The 17,806-nt window shown below is 36.6% G+C and overlaps 3 protein-coding genes across 3 annotated transcripts; 2 read left to right on the top strand and 1 right to left on the bottom strand.

The window, feature by feature from the left end:
- Positions 1–943: 943 nt before the first annotated feature.
- On the top strand, positions 944–5,185 carry LOC104964798 (histamine H2 receptor). The gene is made up of 2 exons (XM_010793668.1): positions 944–1,886; positions 3,641–5,185. The coding sequence occupies exons 1-2, from the start codon at positions 1,076–1,078 to the stop codon at positions 3,934–3,936; spliced, it is 1,107 nt and encodes a 368-aa protein (XP_010791970.1). The 5' UTR covers positions 944–1,075; the 3' UTR covers positions 3,937–5,185.
- Positions 5,186–8,910: 3,725 nt separating this feature from the next.
- Positions 8,911–12,615, bottom strand: cyb5b (cytochrome b5 type B). Its single transcript, XM_010793667.1, has 5 exons — positions 12,127–12,615; positions 11,239–11,367; positions 9,994–10,020; positions 9,851–9,882; positions 8,911–9,498 (listed from the first exon to the last, which is right to left on the bottom strand). Exons 1-5 carry the CDS (start codon positions 12,319–12,321, stop codon positions 9,408–9,410), a joined length of 474 nt encoding a protein of 157 aa, XP_010791969.1. The 5' UTR covers positions 12,322–12,615; the 3' UTR covers positions 8,911–9,407.
- A 1,885-nt stretch (positions 12,616–14,500) lies between these two features.
- On the top strand, positions 14,501–17,486 carry LOC104965341 (pre-mRNA-splicing factor ATP-dependent RNA helicase PRP16-like). Its single transcript, XM_010794298.1, has 5 exons — positions 14,501–14,842; positions 15,569–15,906; positions 16,574–16,770; positions 17,084–17,233; positions 17,320–17,486. The coding sequence occupies exons 2-5, from the start codon at positions 15,572–15,574 to the stop codon at positions 17,484–17,486; spliced, it is 849 nt and encodes a 282-aa protein (XP_010792600.1). The 5' UTR covers positions 14,501–14,842; positions 15,569–15,571.
- The last annotated feature ends 320 nt before the right edge of the window (positions 17,487–17,806 follow it).

The following is a 17,806-nucleotide window of genomic DNA, read 5'->3' as shown; positions in this document are numbered from 1 at the left end:
GCATCTAAAAGTCCTGATATCTACAGACAACTGCATCAGTAGCGGGTTACAGAAAGAAAATCTAACAGTTTGACTGTGTGCCTAAATACTATGCTCTATCTCTGTTATTTTTTGACTATCTTGATATACTAGTCACATGCTTTGAATAAATAGATTGCTGTAATCTAAGTGTGCAGTTAAAAATGTGGTTTTGCATTAAACAAGAGCTGCGACCATTGTTCTCATCTCATCACTTCACAGCTATGACACAGGAGGTGTGATTACAGAAACTAATAACTCCCTTAATGTACTTGTGGAATATGAGGTTGTATAAAGATGTACCTGATAAATGAACACCCTATCCTTTGTACAAAACCATTACACTCTTCCTTTCTGCCAATCCCTGAGACAAGGCCTTTAGGAGCCCCTCTTAATTGATAATTAAACTATCAAATTGGTTGCATATCCAAACTCCTGAACACACATATGCATGCGTTAAATATAAATGTATTTGTGGATTTGTGACTGATTAAATATTGCAATTCATTACTTCTTTTAGATGATTCTTTATTTACTTTTTTTGAAATATAATACCCTTCAGCTGTCTTGTAAATAGCCATTTCTATATTTGGAAGGATTATTTTAGTTGTAGCCATACTGTCAGTACTGTGTTAATATAACATACGGTATGAAGCAAATAGAAAGAGTATAGGCTACCTTTATGTATCATGCTGTAGAAATAACACATACAACTGAGATACCTAGCCTATATAAATTATATAATTTACAAAATGTAAAATGAATTGTAAATATTAAGAAACTTTACAAAATGACAATCATTCAACTAGTTATAGTTTATAAAGTAGCCTTTCATGTTGATAACAGTTGAGACTTTGCGAAACTGCTTAGTTGGATGCTGTGGGCTGTTTCCACCCTGATTGCACCAGGTGTATCTCTGATTGTTGAGCCTAAAAGCAGCTGCAGCGCTGCTTCCTGATGTAACTCCACAGCTTTGCTTATACTCTTGCGTACTTCCAAACCCTATTTTTTGCATCAGCCCTATGTTTTGGTCGCTTCAATGCCAATGTAAGGAAAAATGTATTCAACGCTCAACTTCTCCACTTTTGACGATTCCAACCTGTCGGCCCTCACAAGTGTTGACCCTCATAGACTTCAGGAGCAGACACACCGCTCCGTTAAAATAAGCATAATTATCGTTTTGGGTGTGATGATCACTTTGGGAAACATTGCAGTTCTCCTGGTTATTACTTCATCCGTGGCTGGTTGGTCAAAGAACTCTAGGTACTTCCTGCTCTCTCTCACCGCTGCAGACTCTGCGTTTGGGCTGCTGGTCATGCCCTTGAATCTGTGGGTGAGTCTGCTAAAGGACTACACCGAAGGGCCAGACGCTTTTTGTCACGTCGTGGCCTTTTGCAATGCCACCGTCTACTCCACCTGCATGTACACGCTGGCCACGATAAGCCTGGAGAGATATATTGCAGTGTTTTACCCTCTGCAATATTCCTCTCTGATGACTAGAAAAAGGACCCTGCTCCTGATTGCCTTTGCCTGGTGCTTCCCTCCCTTCCTACTGTTGCCAATATCATTTCCAGTTGGGATTATCGAGGTTCATTTTTCTACCGCATCCCTGGTCTGCAATCCGTCCTACTCGACAAATGTTGGATACACCCTCAGTTTGACATGTCTGATATTTTTCCCCTGCTCCATCATCATGACACACGCAAACCTGAGAGTGTGGTGTGCTGCAAAGAGACAGAGACTGAAGCTAAGCAAATACACATGTGCGCGTCGCAGCAGACACAATGTGGCATCCCGAGTGCTCGTGCCTGTGATGGCAGCATACTACGCCTGTTGGACACCTTGCATGGCAGCTATGATCTACAACGGTAAGCATTGAATGAGTGGACATAAACATTAAAAAAAAATTTTTTAAAGTTATGAAAAGGCCTTCCATATAGCCTATAGATGACTCCCTTAATCTTCCCTAATTGTGTAGAAGACACCACGATTGGAAATGTGCTTCCAATGTATAGCATTCAATTAATTAAAGAGTATAACTTGGTGGAATATATCAATAATGGCTGTCCTGGTGCAACAATTCCCTGGCATCGTTTTTTTTAAAGTTCAAATGTTCCTGCAAATTCCATAGTGAGAACACCTTGTTTGGCTCCAGTCTGCAAATTAACCACAATTTGACTACCTTTCACACTCAAATAGAATGTTTTCTCTAAGAAAACAAAGACAAATGGTTTCGGATCATGGGTGAATGTAATATCTTAAAGAAAAACAGAGAATGTAGCTTATGCATCCTGTTAGTTTGTGCCATATCTGGACTAACTGTTGTAACAATATGACCGTTGCTGATTTGTATAACCACGTTCTTCAATTATGTAGTTTAGGAGTTTATATCTGAAGCTCCTGCTGTCTTCCTGCAATTCATCTTACAATTAGCTACTGAGCAGTGGCTACTTAGGCAGCTGAAATGTTATCATAATTGTAATAATATATATATATATTTTGTATTCTCTTTTTGAATAAGGGAGAAAGCCCTAAGTCAAAGTTCAAACAGTGATACTTTACCCTTTTTTATTATTTATTTACTTATTTCAGCTGTGACTATGCAAAGGTATTTAATATTAGAGTCTTTAGGTATTTCTGGGCATCACTATAACGATGCAAAGACAGTTTCATGACTACAGCCTTTTTTTTTTTTTTTTTTTTTTAAATTCTAATTTCCTCGACCTCGTGCTGTCTTGGAGTAATTAGGACTGAATGTCGTGTCACAGCTGAATATTTATAGAAGTGAAGACCTTTTCCAAAGAGGGCTGTAATTCATCTGATATGAATGAAAATCCCTGCAAAAGGAAGCTGACAGTATTAACTTCAACTTCAAAGTGTGCTGCTGTCCAAATGCTACGGAGCCTCACTGTAAAGTAGTTTCATTCACTTTTAAGCACATACAAGACAATGTGAAATCATGTTTATATCTCCTTGTAAATGTACCTATACAAATATAATCTCTTATCTGTTTAAGACAGACTTTTGACCATTATCTCATCACACTTGGATTGGGCTTCTGTAATAGCATTGATGCTTGAATGAACTACATTCTATTGATGATCTCCAAACTGTTTTAGTCTCCCAGTATGTTTTGGAATAGATTTAGCTGATTACTCTTAAGGCTCTTCATGGCCTCTCCTTGCTTTATCTCTGACCTTTTTAGTCACGTACGCAGTAGTAAGGTGTAATTCCCAGGTATAGAGGTATTCTGTCAAAGATTGGGTTTAAAACTGAAGGAGACAGTGTTTGCAGCCAGGGACCAGAGACCTTTAAACAATCTGCCTGTGGACATCAGTCTGTGAGGCTGAGTCAGTGATTCCCCTTTTTAAACATACGTCTATAGGAAATACTTTCCTGATTCAACTTGAGTTTTGATTACCTTTTGAACTATATTAATATTTAATGTAGACATTTTTATCTTTCCTACCTTTTTTCTACACTATGGATTTATGACATGTTTTATTTTGCTCTCTTTGTGTATAACTTTGTATGGTGGAATTTGAAAATTAGTAAAGATTATTATTATAATTATTAGTAGTGATAGTAGAAGTCTTAAATCCCCATGTGTTTTGCCCCACAGCGGTCTCAGGAAGCAGTGTACCAGAGTGGCTTGAGTTTGTGGTGGTGTGGCTGCCTACCTCCAATGGTTTCCTCAATTGCATCTTCTACTTCTGGATAAACCGAAGCTTCCGCAGGAAATTCCACCTTGTGCTCCAGAGGATGCTTCTGACCCTCTGCCCCAAACTGGCTGACACCCTTGGGTGCTGCAACCCTTCAAATACCGATTTTGTGTTGGGAATTACAGATAATAACAACAGTGTCCATGAGCGTTCCTCCAGCGTATCCTCCACCTGCACACTGTTGTCTTTGGCTTAGGATGTGGGCACCTGAAGAGCAACACTGGCATGGTAAGGGACGGGGTCAGTGACCTTTGTATTGTCTGTCTTTTGGATACTGAGATATGGGTCTGATAAGTTGCAGTGCAAATGGGATGGCGCTAAGACAGGCTATAATGGCAAGTAATTGAACTGTACAGTCTACATCATTGTAATTTGAGTTATATTAATTACATTCTACTTTTTATATATTTTTTTTATACATTTGCAGTCTTAAGATAGTGTCCAGTTGAGTGGGACACAGGCTCAGTATAGAACTTATTTGGATTTTTTTTGTTTTACTCATGCAAACAGTATTGCCAAGATTAGATTTTTTTTGTCTTAAACCAATTTTTTAGTTGTTTTATAGTTCGCCATATACCTTGTCTGTGCGTCAGAAATGCCCACCATTATTCGGCATACAGCTATATAATGAGCCTTATTTTAAAGTGTCAGCGGTTGCATATTTAGACTCGTTGCCTCTGTCAACATATTTCACTTCAAACATTTGAGGATATTCAATTATTTCATCACAAGAAACTGATATTTAGAGTCCTATTCATATAAAATATTTGTCAACTAACATCACTATCTGATTGCGAGCACTTTGAGGACGGAGGCCGTCTACCTTCTTTCCCTTCAAACAGTGCGTCTAAGACCTTTGCATATAACAGATGGGAGAAGTTAACCTTTAAGTCAAGGCATTTCAATGTATGCAAGGAGAAAAGTAATTTGCAGCCACACTGTAGAAAGGTCAACACATTTGTGCCGTCAAGAGATAATTTGGGTAGCTTCTGAAGCTGCGGTTGTTTATTTTGAGATATTAAGCCCATGATCCTCTCAGTATCTTCTAATCCAATATGAAATTGGTGATGCCCATGTCATGTTTATCTTAATAGGTTTAACTGCCAGAGTGAAGGTTTATTTACATTTAAAGTTAATCAAGAGTATTGTTTTCCCCAAAAATCTAAAGAAATTGAAATTCAGAAACATTTTATACAACCTTTTTAGCCCTTTGTGTTTCTGCTTGGTGTCACCATCGTTCATGTTAGTGCAGCTGCAAATGAGTGTCCTCTAATTTGTGTAAATTATGTGTATACTAAATTATGTAAAAACAATAACTGACTAAAATATTACCTGTGTATTTATACATGTTATGTTTCTAAAGTCCACATTTTATAATGATTGAAAAAAATAACATTTGATAATGTATTGGTTTATGGATAATCTGTGAAATAAAGCATCATGCCTTTGAATTGTGTCATCACTTTTTAATTGCATTGTAAGCATTGACTGAAAAATAATACATTGGAAATGGCATGTAATGCATAAATTGAATAAATAATATTTAGTATTACTTAAAATTACTTGTGTAATTAAAGAATAGACATCTGGGTCAGCACAAACAAAGTGTTCACCTCAATCAGTTTTACATCTTGTAAAGTGTATTCTGATGCAGCATTTGAATTTGATTGTGTGATTAGTGCAATGCCATGTTGGATAATAGATTGAGCCAGTGGTAATGAGTTAAACAGCATTATTGAAATTAATCAGAAAATGAGAATATAATGCTTTGGCTTCTGAATTTGTATTTAGTACTTGCATATTTATATAAAGCAGTTGTAACCACATGGTCTATGTACATTAGTTTAATTGTTTTTACATTCAAAGGCTTTTTTAATATTGATTTGGTGTGTTGTAGGGCTCCAGGATACTTGAGTAAACGTATTAATTTAAATGGCTCCTCGGGAAATAAAGGTGTTTTCTTTTTGTGAAAGTTTGGTGTTTTCAGTGAACCTTTTAGGCAGTTGTCAATTCCACAAACCCCTCTCCAGATTTCCTTTCCCGTCACAACATTTGACACAGTCATTGTGTTTCTGTAAGCAAGTGTATCTCGACTTTGGTATCACTGTGTGCCTGAAAACCAATAAGGATTTGGATTGTAACATCGTAAGTAAAAACAAATATGTGTTCAACAAAAAGGTAAGCTTTTGGAATGATTCAAACCTCTTTTCAGGCATCGGAGTTTTTCATGCAACATCTAGAAGTGTTAGTCCGGCAGCCGAGCAGGTCTCCCAGGACCCTGGAGTGTAGTGCATTAGCAGCCTCAGCTCTCCTTGAGGATGACTCTTTATAAAAATGACAAGCAATACAGTCATGGGGAATGATGTCTATCTGAAGGCTTCATGTATTCCCACAGATACAATAAGCTGTCTCACAAAAGTGCATCATTCTGTCTGGTCATAACTGCTGCAACAACATCAAGGCTGACGTGGATGTAAAATGGCTTTGAGTGAAAAACTAAGAAAGAAACCTGCAACAGAGATCAGAAAATGTCTAGAACATTTTATTAGGCTTGTAGGCTTGTAGCCTTGTATACTAAATTAAGAATACTTAAATAAATAAAGGCAGGAGTGTCCATATATTTGTCTCCAGACATGATTTTAAACCATCTCATTGCACGCAGTCTTGATCAGTGTCAGATTTTCACAGTAATAATGTGCACAAGTCATAGATGCCCGTTTAAAGAAGTTGTACTGCCACCTTGTGTTTTTACTAAGTATTGCATGGCAAAAAATGTCCATGTAATCATCATACATAATTTGTGATTGAATATTGTTGTGCTAAATTGAATGAAAGGCATTCATTTGACTTTTTTTTAGCTATTAGTCAAAGATTCTCCAGGTTGTTTTTGACTTGCTTGTGATGATGCACATTAAACTAACGAAAGTATGTTTTTTTTTACATTTAATATTAGAGTCTTATTTCAATTAAACTGAAACACTTCATTCTAATTCTTAACAATTCATCAGATTATGCAACAAGGGGGCATCAAGTTCTTGAAATGTCCTGGCCTGATTTAAATTAGGATGAATCAATGGGGGTTGATTTGTGCTGCTGCAGTTTGCTGACTGTGAGGGCTCTTGTGAGAGCTGCAGATGGGAAGGCTTTTATTTCAATCACTGCGTCCTGATCCTCTCCACAGGGAAAGCAGCTGAGAGGAGCAGGTTTTTCAGGACTCGAGTGTTATTCAAGTGTGCAGATATCACAGAAATGGAAAAATAGATCAGGGTAAACGTATGTATTGTATTATTATAATTACCAAATGATGAGGAACCTTAATGTCGTAAAGTAAGCTGTCCTACATTTGATCACAAATATTTACTGTTAATTATAATAAGCTATGTTACTATTATTATTATTATTATTATTATTATTATTATTATTATGTTGCCTATACCCCCAATACTATGTTACAATAGTTTTCAAATGAGCTTTTTGGTCAAAGTATAAATAATCACTAATCTACTATGGCCAAGAGCTGGTTTGAAAAGTATAGCCAGCTTTAGCATTTTTCATGTGTTTCACAACTCTTTTCAGATTAGCTGCCACATTTACTAACAAAGTGCTGACTGTGTGAGTGGACTTGTTTTATCTATGGGCGTGTTCCTTGTTCACATTTTGCACTCCCATTACGCACTATGTACATCATCTTTTTTTAAATATATATCCTGCTGCAATGAAAAATGTTGCACTCTCATTTGCACTATAGGCTACATCATCTTTTTTTTCCATCTTTTTTATATATATATCCTGCTTACTGAAGTAAACGTTTTTTTGTAAATCATTGAGTGCTCTTGCATTTTAATTTGTGAGTTGTATACCTCGGGACTGTGGGAAACAGTATTTCGATCTTTCTGTATGGACAAACATATTTTGAGATTGACAATAAAGTTGACTTTGACTTGTTCCCATGCTCATCCTGTCAATGCTCATTTGTCATTATTTAACATGTGTAATGTATTTGTCAGCAAATAAACCAGTTTTAAAACCTTTACTAAAGGTATATAGTTACATACAGACAGTATAGCGTGGACATTTTTGTTAGATCTGCAAAAGAAAAAAGAAAATGTACCAACGACACAAACCTGTATAATGTCAGGGGAGGGATTTTTAGATCAATTTTTCCTTGAATGGTGTAAGTAAGGGATAATGTGCAGCGAGGCGGTCATTATGGGTAAAAGAACACCCGACAGGCTGTTAAGGAGCCCGAAGCATACAGATAAATCGACCGGACTTCTTTCCGCAGATGTGAGCGTCCTTAACAAATATATTAACATGAATGTACTGTGCACAAACTGCACCACATATTCATATTTAGAGTGAATATCTTCAAATATGTACACAGTATTTCAGTGAGAGCAGCCACTTGTTTTGAAAGATTTTATTAAAAGAGGCCATTAAAGACAGGAAATATCATTTGAAAGATGGAAAATATTTGTCAACCAACTAGATTCTGCTGCACTTATTTGTTAGCTCATGTTAAAATGGCAGCAAGTTATGTCCAGAAATGTTTAACTTTTGTGAAATGACAGGTGGTAATCAGCTGCCTGTTTCGGTATGTTCAGTAAAAGGAGTGATTGTACAAATGCTATGCAAAGATTATATTTACCATTATATATTCTGTAGTGCTAAAACATGAACAGCAAACTTATATTTGTAAAGGTTAAGTAACTAAAATAGATATATTAAATATGTATGCACTGGCTTGCAACACACACCAGATTTAATTTAAAATCTTTTGCGATTAGTACCACTTTCCTAGAACATAGATTTAAGATGCATTACATTGAAATACATTTGTGAGAAAGCAGCAGTTAAATAACAAATGGCAGAGTGAGAAACAATAACATTTCAAAACGGAACAATGAAAAAACAGATTTCTTCTTTCAAGGCTATTCACTCATCATTCACTGTCAGCAGTAGAAGTGTAAAAAATAGGACATGTCAGAATACAATCTACCTTAAATAATTATTGATACAATATAACTCACCACTATATCCAAAAAAAGAACAGACAAAGATTTGAAACTACAATTGCATGATCAGAAATATGCATTTGCAACTTAGCAATAAATGCAATCAGAAGAGTGCCGAAATGAAATAAACTCCAGATTCCAATTAAAACAAAAGGTAGCTGTAACAATGTTCACTTTATTCAAAACTAATAAAATGCATCGCAAGTGATATTTCAGTGTAAAAAATATGGTCATGGTAAACTATTATCCTGATCTCATTACCATTTTGCATACTGACATCTCTTTTACTTTTTCTCTATCAGCAAAATCATGGGGTATGTATACAAGACTGTTAACATAACCGTTCTCTTTTCAGGCAAATGGGTATGAACATACAAAGCCACAAATTGTTTTGATGCATATAATAGCTTAAGTTAATGACAATGTTAAACATTAATGACAACAGGCATAGTGACAATGAAATACAAATATAATAAAAGGCAGACAATTCAATTAAGTCTGCACTCTTTGTAGATGGACAAGGAAAAACTGCTGGCCTCATTTTGTTGTTGCAGAGACTCACAATTGTGTGCGTTCAGTATGAGGAGGTTTTGGTCAAAAAATTTCAAGGCCTCCAGATGAAAATAATAATATGAAAAAACGATGCCAACACTCAAGAAGACTTGTGTTCAAACACGTAGAAGCGATACACAAGGCCAACGACAGTCGCGACGATAGCAGGTATCAACCATGTGGTCCAGGAGCTGATGGGATAAATGAAATATATATAAATATAAATAAAATCACATGTTTATGGCTTATTTGTAATTTCATCAGTGTTTATATTGAACATTTTAAAGACAATTACAAATAAATATATCAGAAATATGTGAAAATCAAACATTTAGCCATTTATCAGATGAAGCAGTATTTAGTTGTGGGTTTGTTTTTTGCGTATTAACAACGATTCGGCTGAGTAATGAGCACTTTCTACTTGCTTTTCTTCTTAATTTGTTAAATAGCCATTTCTGAGCTGTCAATAATACAAAATAGTATAATGCATTGATACACAACACATTTGAAGACATCAATTAGACTGGCACAATAATGACTCACCTGGACTCTCCTGATTTAGCGTCATTTTCCTCCTTTAGCAGATAAAAAGACACAAAAAAATATTATGACTTATTCACAATCAAAAAGTGATTTGTATAATGTTTGTAAATTCTGTTGCAGTTCAGATGAACCACGGGGCTTACATTTGGCTTCTGCTTTAATCTGTCATCCTGCAAAGAAGATAAATAAATTAGTATTACTGACATGTGTTGACTGACACAAATTACACTCATTAATATGGATTAAGACAGTATCTCAGGTAGTACATAGTTGATCAAAAGACAGGGGTGATTGCATAAATGACTAGTTTGAAACAGCGGTTACAAATGCTGCGAGTGATATATAAAAATTGAAACGTTGGGATATTTTAACACTAAAGACTGGGGGCAATTAAAAACTGCTTTCAATTTAAAACCAGTATCACAAGAATAAATGCAACCTTATCACAATTACATAGTGTGATTAACTTCTGAATATAATTATCCCATCATACAATGTTTTCATAATAATTAATGAAATAATAAGACATGGTAAATTCTATTTAAACATCCTTTAATAAACACTTTAACAAAAGAAACGTGTTTGAATGATCCATATTCTCTGTGGTCTAATCTCAGTTTCTGTCACTGTTTACTGTAGAGCAGGTTTTACTTTCTGTGAAGAACATTTTAATTCCGGGTTAGTACAAATACAGACGGAGATCCCTGCCTATAAGCCCTATCAATTAAAGTAATTGTGGACAAAATCCAGTCCCTTTTGTTGTTGTAGAAATGTAATATGAATTTAAGCTGATGACACTATGAGTCTTCAGCAGTCTGAAAAAATCCCTTTGTGTTAACCTATCCCCGAGACAAGACCAGTTTAACATGTTGCTCTTGGGGGGGGGGGTCCATTTTTGTTTTATCCCAAAGCAGACTTTGTTGCCTCAAATATTTCAAAATAAGGGATGGATGAAACACACATATCAAAACAGAAAAGCTGATACTTAGTGGGAAAATGTTTTTGTAGTTATATAGACAAATTCAAAATGCGGAACAATACACCTATTGCCACAATTTGATGTGTTTCTTTGGATACAAAACTCACGCTCACATGATCAATCTAATTGATGTTACAGAACAATTAACATTGGATTTAGCTCCCTCAATTTGCTTATAACCATGTTAATCTCAAATTATGCATGGAACCATTTTATGACTCCAAGCTACTTTTGTGTAACAATTTTTTTGGTTCTTACCTATCTCAAATAGATCTGTAGACATGTATTAATTCAAGCAATGTTAATGATTTGATGGCAGTTTTTATTTGACAAAGGGATATGCACTGAAGTTAATAATACTTCAGAAACAGAATGAGGTCTTTCAGAGAGAACAGGGGCTGGATCTTACCATGTGGAGCTCCCCAACGTAGTACTGCAAAAGAATCTCCCTGGCATCTGTGGAGTGACCCACATCCTCAAAGCTCTCTGTGGCATCTGATCCAGCCTGCTCTATCAAAACCTCCTCACCCCCCGGATGCTGAAATCATCAAATGGATTAAAGAGTTATTACAGTTCCTTATTTACACCATACTCAAAATATTATACAGTTAACAACGTTTTCAATTAATCCATATCAATAAATACATTCACAGAAATACTAGCTCAATAACTGGTATTGCTAATGACCCTGGTCACTTATCACAGTGTTGCTTAACGTTATCTTATCTTATCTTATAGTGGTATTAGGTAAGGTTAAGATGACCTGTGTGTCTCTGAAACAGTGACAATGAACAATGAATCTAATTATCCGACATTTTTACCATGACATAAACACTGTTGCTGCAAGTAATAATAACAATTGTAATTATTATTATTATTATAATAAACATATATATCGGTTCATCTCTACTACTAAGCAATAATACCTCTATAAAAATGATGGGCAACAGGTTAGCTAGTGTTGTGTGTTAGCCAACCCATTGACCTAACGTAAAATAGGCGAACAATGCAAGAAGTTATGAAAATTTGCCCAAGAGAAACTCTAGCCATATCGACTTGAGTTTGTGAAATCACACAAACAAAAACCCTCTACACTTTAAATGCCAGATAACGTTGTTTTAATTTAACAGTCTGCAAATATTTCACGTTAACTCATAACAGGGACAGTTTGGTAATTCCAGGAAGTGACGTCATTCTTAGCACAATTAGGCAACCAAAGGTTTAAAGCAAAAACTTAAAATATGACAGCAATGGTGATACAATCGTTTAAACCGGTTGGAAGAAAAATCTTTCTTACCTCTTCAAGGAAACCTGTAAGGTCATACACTTTATCGTGGATGATGAGCCATGTGTCAGTGCTCATGTTATGTAGCCTTATTTCTTCTAGTGTGTAGTATTTTACACCAGCTTCTACTGTTTGGCCGTTTCCCTCAGCGACAGTGTTATCAGCAGGTCCGCAGCCTAAAGTTTTGTCGTTCATTTCCTCGCCCATTTTAATGTAAACGTTGATGGAAATACTATACTAAACCGACAGAGCAGCAAGCTAACGCTAACTTGGGTTTACCGCTATGGGTGTAGGCTAGCTCTATCTAGCTACAAGCTAGTGGGTTACCCGTGCAAAAAAAGCTTCTGATGACACAGTAGAGGAAAGATGAAAAAACAAATCCACACATACGCTAACGTTACAAAATGTAAGGAACTAGAAAAAAAACCTAACCCGGCACGTCAGGTCAGCAGACCGGTGAAAGAGACCAATGAAATGCGTGTTATTTTACCGTGAAGCACAAACACCACAACTGGCCAATGAAACGGTGACTTTTAGATCGGTATCCAATCAGAATCGAGCATTTGATGATCATGAGACTAGGACATTTTCTAGTGTGATCAACTCTGCGCTGCCATTGCGCATACATGCGTGTCTCATTCGTTGTTTTATGCTTTTCTAACATTTTTATGTGGGATATAAAATAATAATAACATGTGGAATAATATTCTAGTTTCCTTTGCACACATTCACTGCGAACCAATACAGACGAGAATTGAATTCATTTGTCTTTATAATCAAACTAATTTCTAATTTGAAAATAAATTGTGATAAAATACAGATTACATACAGCAAGGAATGCAACAATCGTCTATCATAAATTAATATGTGTAAATATATACCACATTCTGGGTTACACTACTAAATTGAATATCCCCTGGATATCCAGTAGGTCTACATTTAAAAATGCTCTCTAAATGTTGCATGTTAAAATAAAAATGAATTTGTCACACAGTGCAAACACAAAATGGGAAACAGGTTACCAGTAAAATACAATGTCCTTAGTTGAAGACCTAGAGGGCTGGGCATGTGTTCTCATAGTTCCGAATTCTAATTGGACTGATGAATTTGAATTTTGATTAATGTATGGAACAAATACTGCGGTTAAGTGACATAGGTGACATGTATGGGAGAATAAGATGTGCTATGTGCCTCTTTCTTTGCAGATAAGGGGCCTGTGAAGCATATAAATCCTACTGATAAACACATACAATATTTGCCAATGCTTCAAACCAATAATTAACACTTAAAGTCTGGATTTCATCATAGGCACATTAATAATTTATCAAATGCATTAATTAAACTATAATCAAATAGTGTTGGGAGTCATTTGGAAAAAAATACAATATTTTTTAATAAGCAGCATAACTTTTGGTCATACAAACCGATCAGATAAAAATAAATGGTTCCTCTTGCAACAGCAGCAATAACACACAGTGGTATAAAGTTCAAACCCTGTCACCAACCTCAGCCCCACAGCATTCCTGTACACCTCTGCGCACCATGCCAAAGTCTGAATAGTTTGCCAGCTAATTCCTCATACAAGAGCAACACTCAGAAACAGATTTTTGGTGCCTTTGTTTTTGTCAAAAACATACAAACCAAACAGATTTTAAGGTGAAAGTCCATGCCACAAATTTTACATTTTAACTTGTAAAGATATCTCATGCATGTCCTTGGCACACAATTGTAGGTTGTATTTAATGATTTATTTGAATTGCAGATACATAGGAGCTGCTTTACTCTACCAACATTTCAGAATCAGAAACAGGTTTATTGGTAGGTGGACACGTATGAGGAATTTGACTTGATGTAATGGTGCATAAAGTAAAATAAAAATAAAAAACACAGATAGAGAACTATTTTAAGAAAACTATAATAACATTAGAAAATAATTCAAATAATAGAAATATAGTCAAATATAGCAGTATTTACATATAAATATAATGGAATACAATATGTGCAGTAATAAAAAAAAAAAACAGATATTATGTACATTTCTGGTGTTTAAGCCTTTTAAAATAAGATTGTATTTAATAATTTTCGACACAATTTCCAAAACAGCGATCAGAGATCACAGTGTTTTAATAAAATAGACTCTTAGAGTAATTAGTACTAACCCATTTTATCCCTGTGTCTCTGTTATGCTTATAACTATATATCTTTTTTCTCACTCCTTTAAGACTAGTATATTTTGGGACAATATTGAAACCCAAATTGTTAGGAAAGTAATACATTTGGGGACAATAATAATAAAATCAAATTTGCTAAGAAATGATTTGACTTTCTCATAGACTTATAAAAAAAGGAAGTAGTTATCATGTGTGGACACTCTTCCGTCCAGAAGGAGGCAGCGCTGAGCTGACTAAGCCCAGTCTGCCAACATATCCACAAAGAAGAAGAAGAAGAAGAAGAAGAAGAATTGTGGGATTGCAATGGCTGCTCCCTTATCTGTAAACATATGCGTTGTGTTTACGAAAACTGCAGTTTAAATATATACTAGTCACTGCTACAGGTCCATTGATTCCTGGAATACTTACCTACCCATTATTTGACTTCATATCTTAACCTGGATGTGAATTTTTCTGCATTTTAGACCCTCAAAAACAAGCGGCATTGTCCCGCAGTTTGCCGCCCGGCCTTCCTAGGATAGAAGCGGATAGCTTGCAAGCTAGCTGCTCTATCTGAGGTAAGCAACACATTTAACTTATCTGGTACTGAACAAGGAACATATACTGCAATGAATGGAGAAATGCACAATAGCTGTCGGATTTATAGCACTTGTCATCGTTTGAAGCATATCAACATTCACTCCTTTGTTTATAACTTGTAATACATTTCCTAATTGTTAAACAACATCACAGCTGACGCAAAACAAATACAAAACTAGCTACTATCTGTGACTTTAGAGTAAGGTTAATGTCACAAATGTGGCTAAAGCTACTGATGGCCAAACATATGTTAATGCTGAGATAATGAGTTAGGACTCTATAATATCTTTTTTCTTGGGTTGTTTTTCAGTTAAATTAATAGATTCTTAGATTTTTGCCGTTCAGCTGAAAGTGACATTTGGGAACCAAATACATGTTGTTCTGTAAGATAGAAGCACGTTATTGTACAACCAGGTTCAATAAAGGGCTGTATTGATTATTAGACTGAAATAATATTAATTCACTATACATTTGATGCCAATGTATTTTCAAGCTTGATACCAAGGTAGCTTCAAGCGATGTATTAAGAAGTAATAGCAAACATTTTCTTGTTTAAGCTTTTCCACTTTAGGGATTTTCTACTATTCTCTGTTTTATATCACAGTCTATTAGATCTTAAACACTTAAACGCCTAAACAGAGTTGACATTAGCAACCCTTTATTATCTTTACACATTCTCCACTGTTGTCCTTATTTCCCCACAGATAATGGATGACGATGTGTCCATGCACAGGCTGGAAGGGTCTGATCCCGATGATCAAGTTGGAGGACTGATCGTAAAGAAAAAGAGTGCTGCTGAAGAGGCCCATGTTTTTCGGGCTCCCACTCCACGCACGTCCCTGCTGGGCTTGGATCTGCTAGCAGCTCAGAAAAGGAAGGAGCGAGAGAGTAAAGAACAAGCAGACGCTATTGCAGATGAACGAAATAGCAAGAAGTCAAAGGTTACCTCCTACAAGGACTGGGAGGAAGGTAAAAGTGACTCTGGGTCTGATGAAGAAGAAGAAGAAGATGATAAGGACAGTGGTGTTAAAAACAAAGAGAGGTAAGTGATGGTGCTTCACACAACAACATTTTGTTGATCATCATGTCGAATGTATAAATAGAAAAGCAACATATATCCCCCAAGTCTATGGAGATGATCATTATTTAGTATACATTTCTTTAAGTTGAATGTTATTATTAAGATATCTATACTCTTGGATCTCGCTGTTTGAGAATTTTTCAATCACTTTTTCAGTTTAAGCCTTTGAGTCCTTCCAGAGAAAAACACCTCTAAAGCAGTGAAAATACTGAACCAAGTGTACTGCCATGTGGTAAATACTCGTGTGTGCTGCTCTTGCTCTTTTTGCATATCATATATTTATTTTTGCTATGTTTACAAATGTCATGTTCTTATATGTTGTATGTCAGGGACTACGGATGGAAATGAGCTCAAAGCTAAAATCCGGCATATTTACACTTGAAGCATTATTTGCCTAAAGTGTTCATTAATGTGCTTTTTCCCTATTCAAATAAACAATGAAATGAACCAGGACTCTCACCTTGCCTCTGAACTTTGAACATTAACACCCCTTTCTTTAATATGTAATCCTTGTATTTGGATGTGTGCTGACCTTAGTTCCCTTTATACTTGTAGGCTATTTTACAAATTGTAGTAGCACACAAATATGATTATTAATAACGTGTATTATTTTTTTGGGGTCTTGCAGCAGGAAGTATCGTGTTACTGGCTCGGAGACGCCCTCAAATCCCGGAGGGGTCAGCGAGGAGTTCAAACGCAGACACCAGCAGCGAGAGAAAGACAGACGTGAGCACGGGGTCTACACCACCTCCAACGAGGACAAGAACAGAGAAAGGGAAAAAGAGAGGAGCAGAGATAAGGGGAGAGACCGAAGGAGTGAAAGAGGTGATTCTAAAGATCAGTCATTTTGTTTGTATTTCAATGCAAGTTCACTTTTTGTTGTATTCCAGCTTCAATTATTTTGTAAAAATGATACATTTATTGTTAAAAGCCCTTAAAATGTGGAGATTTGATACATTGTGCTTTGTCGTATTATTGTAAAACTATCTTCTTTTCATTTTCTTAACTTCAGTGAGAACAGTAGCACTACATTTTGGACTTTGGATGTATTCCCTTTTTATAAAGAGGATCAAGTATTAAAATACATCATTTGTAGAAGAGTCAGCCTTTCTCAAAGTCATTCTTTGTTCTGTGTCAGGGGAGCGAGAGGGCAGCCGCGGCAGCAGCAGCAGCGGCCGGTCGGAGCGCGGTGATCGGAGCGAGCGCTCACAGAGGGAGGGCTGGTCTGATCGCATCAGCCGGGGGAGTAAGAGAGAAGAGCCGTCATCGCCACAGAACCGCCCCAGAGGTAATCAAGCTTTATTTAAAAAAACACATTTAAAACTGTCCTTGTTAAAAGGTTTCACGGTCTAAACTCATTTTGTTTTCACATAGATTCCTTCACACCCTCACGATCGAACTGGGAGGAGGATGATAGCGGTTATTCCAGTTCACGGCATTCCCAGTGGGAGTCTCCGTCCCCCGCCCCGTCTAACAGAGAGATGGACCGCTCGGAGAGAAGCCATCGCTCCGTCCGAGAGAGTGAGAGGAGAGACAGGTGAACTGCTGTCCTTCGTCTCCTGTACCATGTAAGGCAGGGGTCGGCAACAGGCGGACCCGGTCCGGACCCGGACCCCGACCTATACGGACCCGGACCTATAATCAATACATTAATAGGCGATTTCAATTTAACGGGGCTATTCTATTTTAACCGCCACCGACAGGGGGCGAAAGAGAAGAGTGAGCGATACAGGGAGAGAAACACAGAAGAAGAGACGAGAGAGCGGCAGAGAGAAGCGGAGAGGAAAGTGAGTGAAGAGAATAATTAGCGATTCAGGGAGAGAAGCGGAGGGGAGAGTGAGCGGCAGAGAGAAGCGGAGAG

Source organism: Notothenia coriiceps, unplaced genomic scaffold, assembly GCF_000735185.1.
Source record: "Notothenia coriiceps isolate Sejong01 unplaced genomic scaffold, NC01 NC01_scaffold00037244, whole genome shotgun sequence".
Taxonomy (NCBI): Eukaryota; Metazoa; Chordata; class Actinopteri; order Perciformes; family Nototheniidae; genus Notothenia; species Notothenia coriiceps.
This window is presented reverse-complemented; position numbering and strand designations above follow the sequence as displayed.

Excerpts from the sequence above, each read along its gene's own strand:
- LOC104964798 (XM_010793668.1), top strand. The coding sequence starts at position 1,076 with ATGTATTCAACGCTCAACTTCTCCACTTTTGACGATTCCAACCTGTCG. Across the intron at positions 1,887-3,640 it reads GGCAGCTATGATCTACAACG|CGGTCTCAGGAAGCAGTGTA; the intron begins GTAAGCATTGAA and ends TTTGCCCCACAG.
- cyb5b (XM_010793667.1), bottom strand. The coding sequence starts at position 12,321 with ATGGGCGAGGAAATGAACGACAAAACTTTAGGCTGCGGACCTGCTGAT. Across the intron at positions 11,368-12,126 it reads TTACAGGTTTCCTTGAAGAG|CATCCGGGGGGTGAGGAGGT; the intron begins GTAAGAAAGATT and ends TGATGATTTCAG. Across the intron at positions 9,499-9,850 it reads GCTAAATCAGGAGAGTCCAG|CTCCTGGACCACATGGTTGA; the intron begins GTGAGTCATTAT and ends TTATCCCATCAG.
- LOC104965341 (XM_010794298.1), top strand. The coding sequence starts at position 15,572 with ATGGATGACGATGTGTCCATGCACAGGCTGGAAGGGTCTGATCCCGAT. Across the intron at positions 15,907-16,573 it reads GGTGTTAAAAACAAAGAGAG|CAGGAAGTATCGTGTTACTG; the intron begins GTAAGTGATGGT and ends GGGGTCTTGCAG. Across the intron at positions 16,771-17,083 it reads AGACCGAAGGAGTGAAAGAG|GGGAGCGAGAGGGCAGCCGC; the intron begins GTGATTCTAAAG and ends GTTCTGTGTCAG.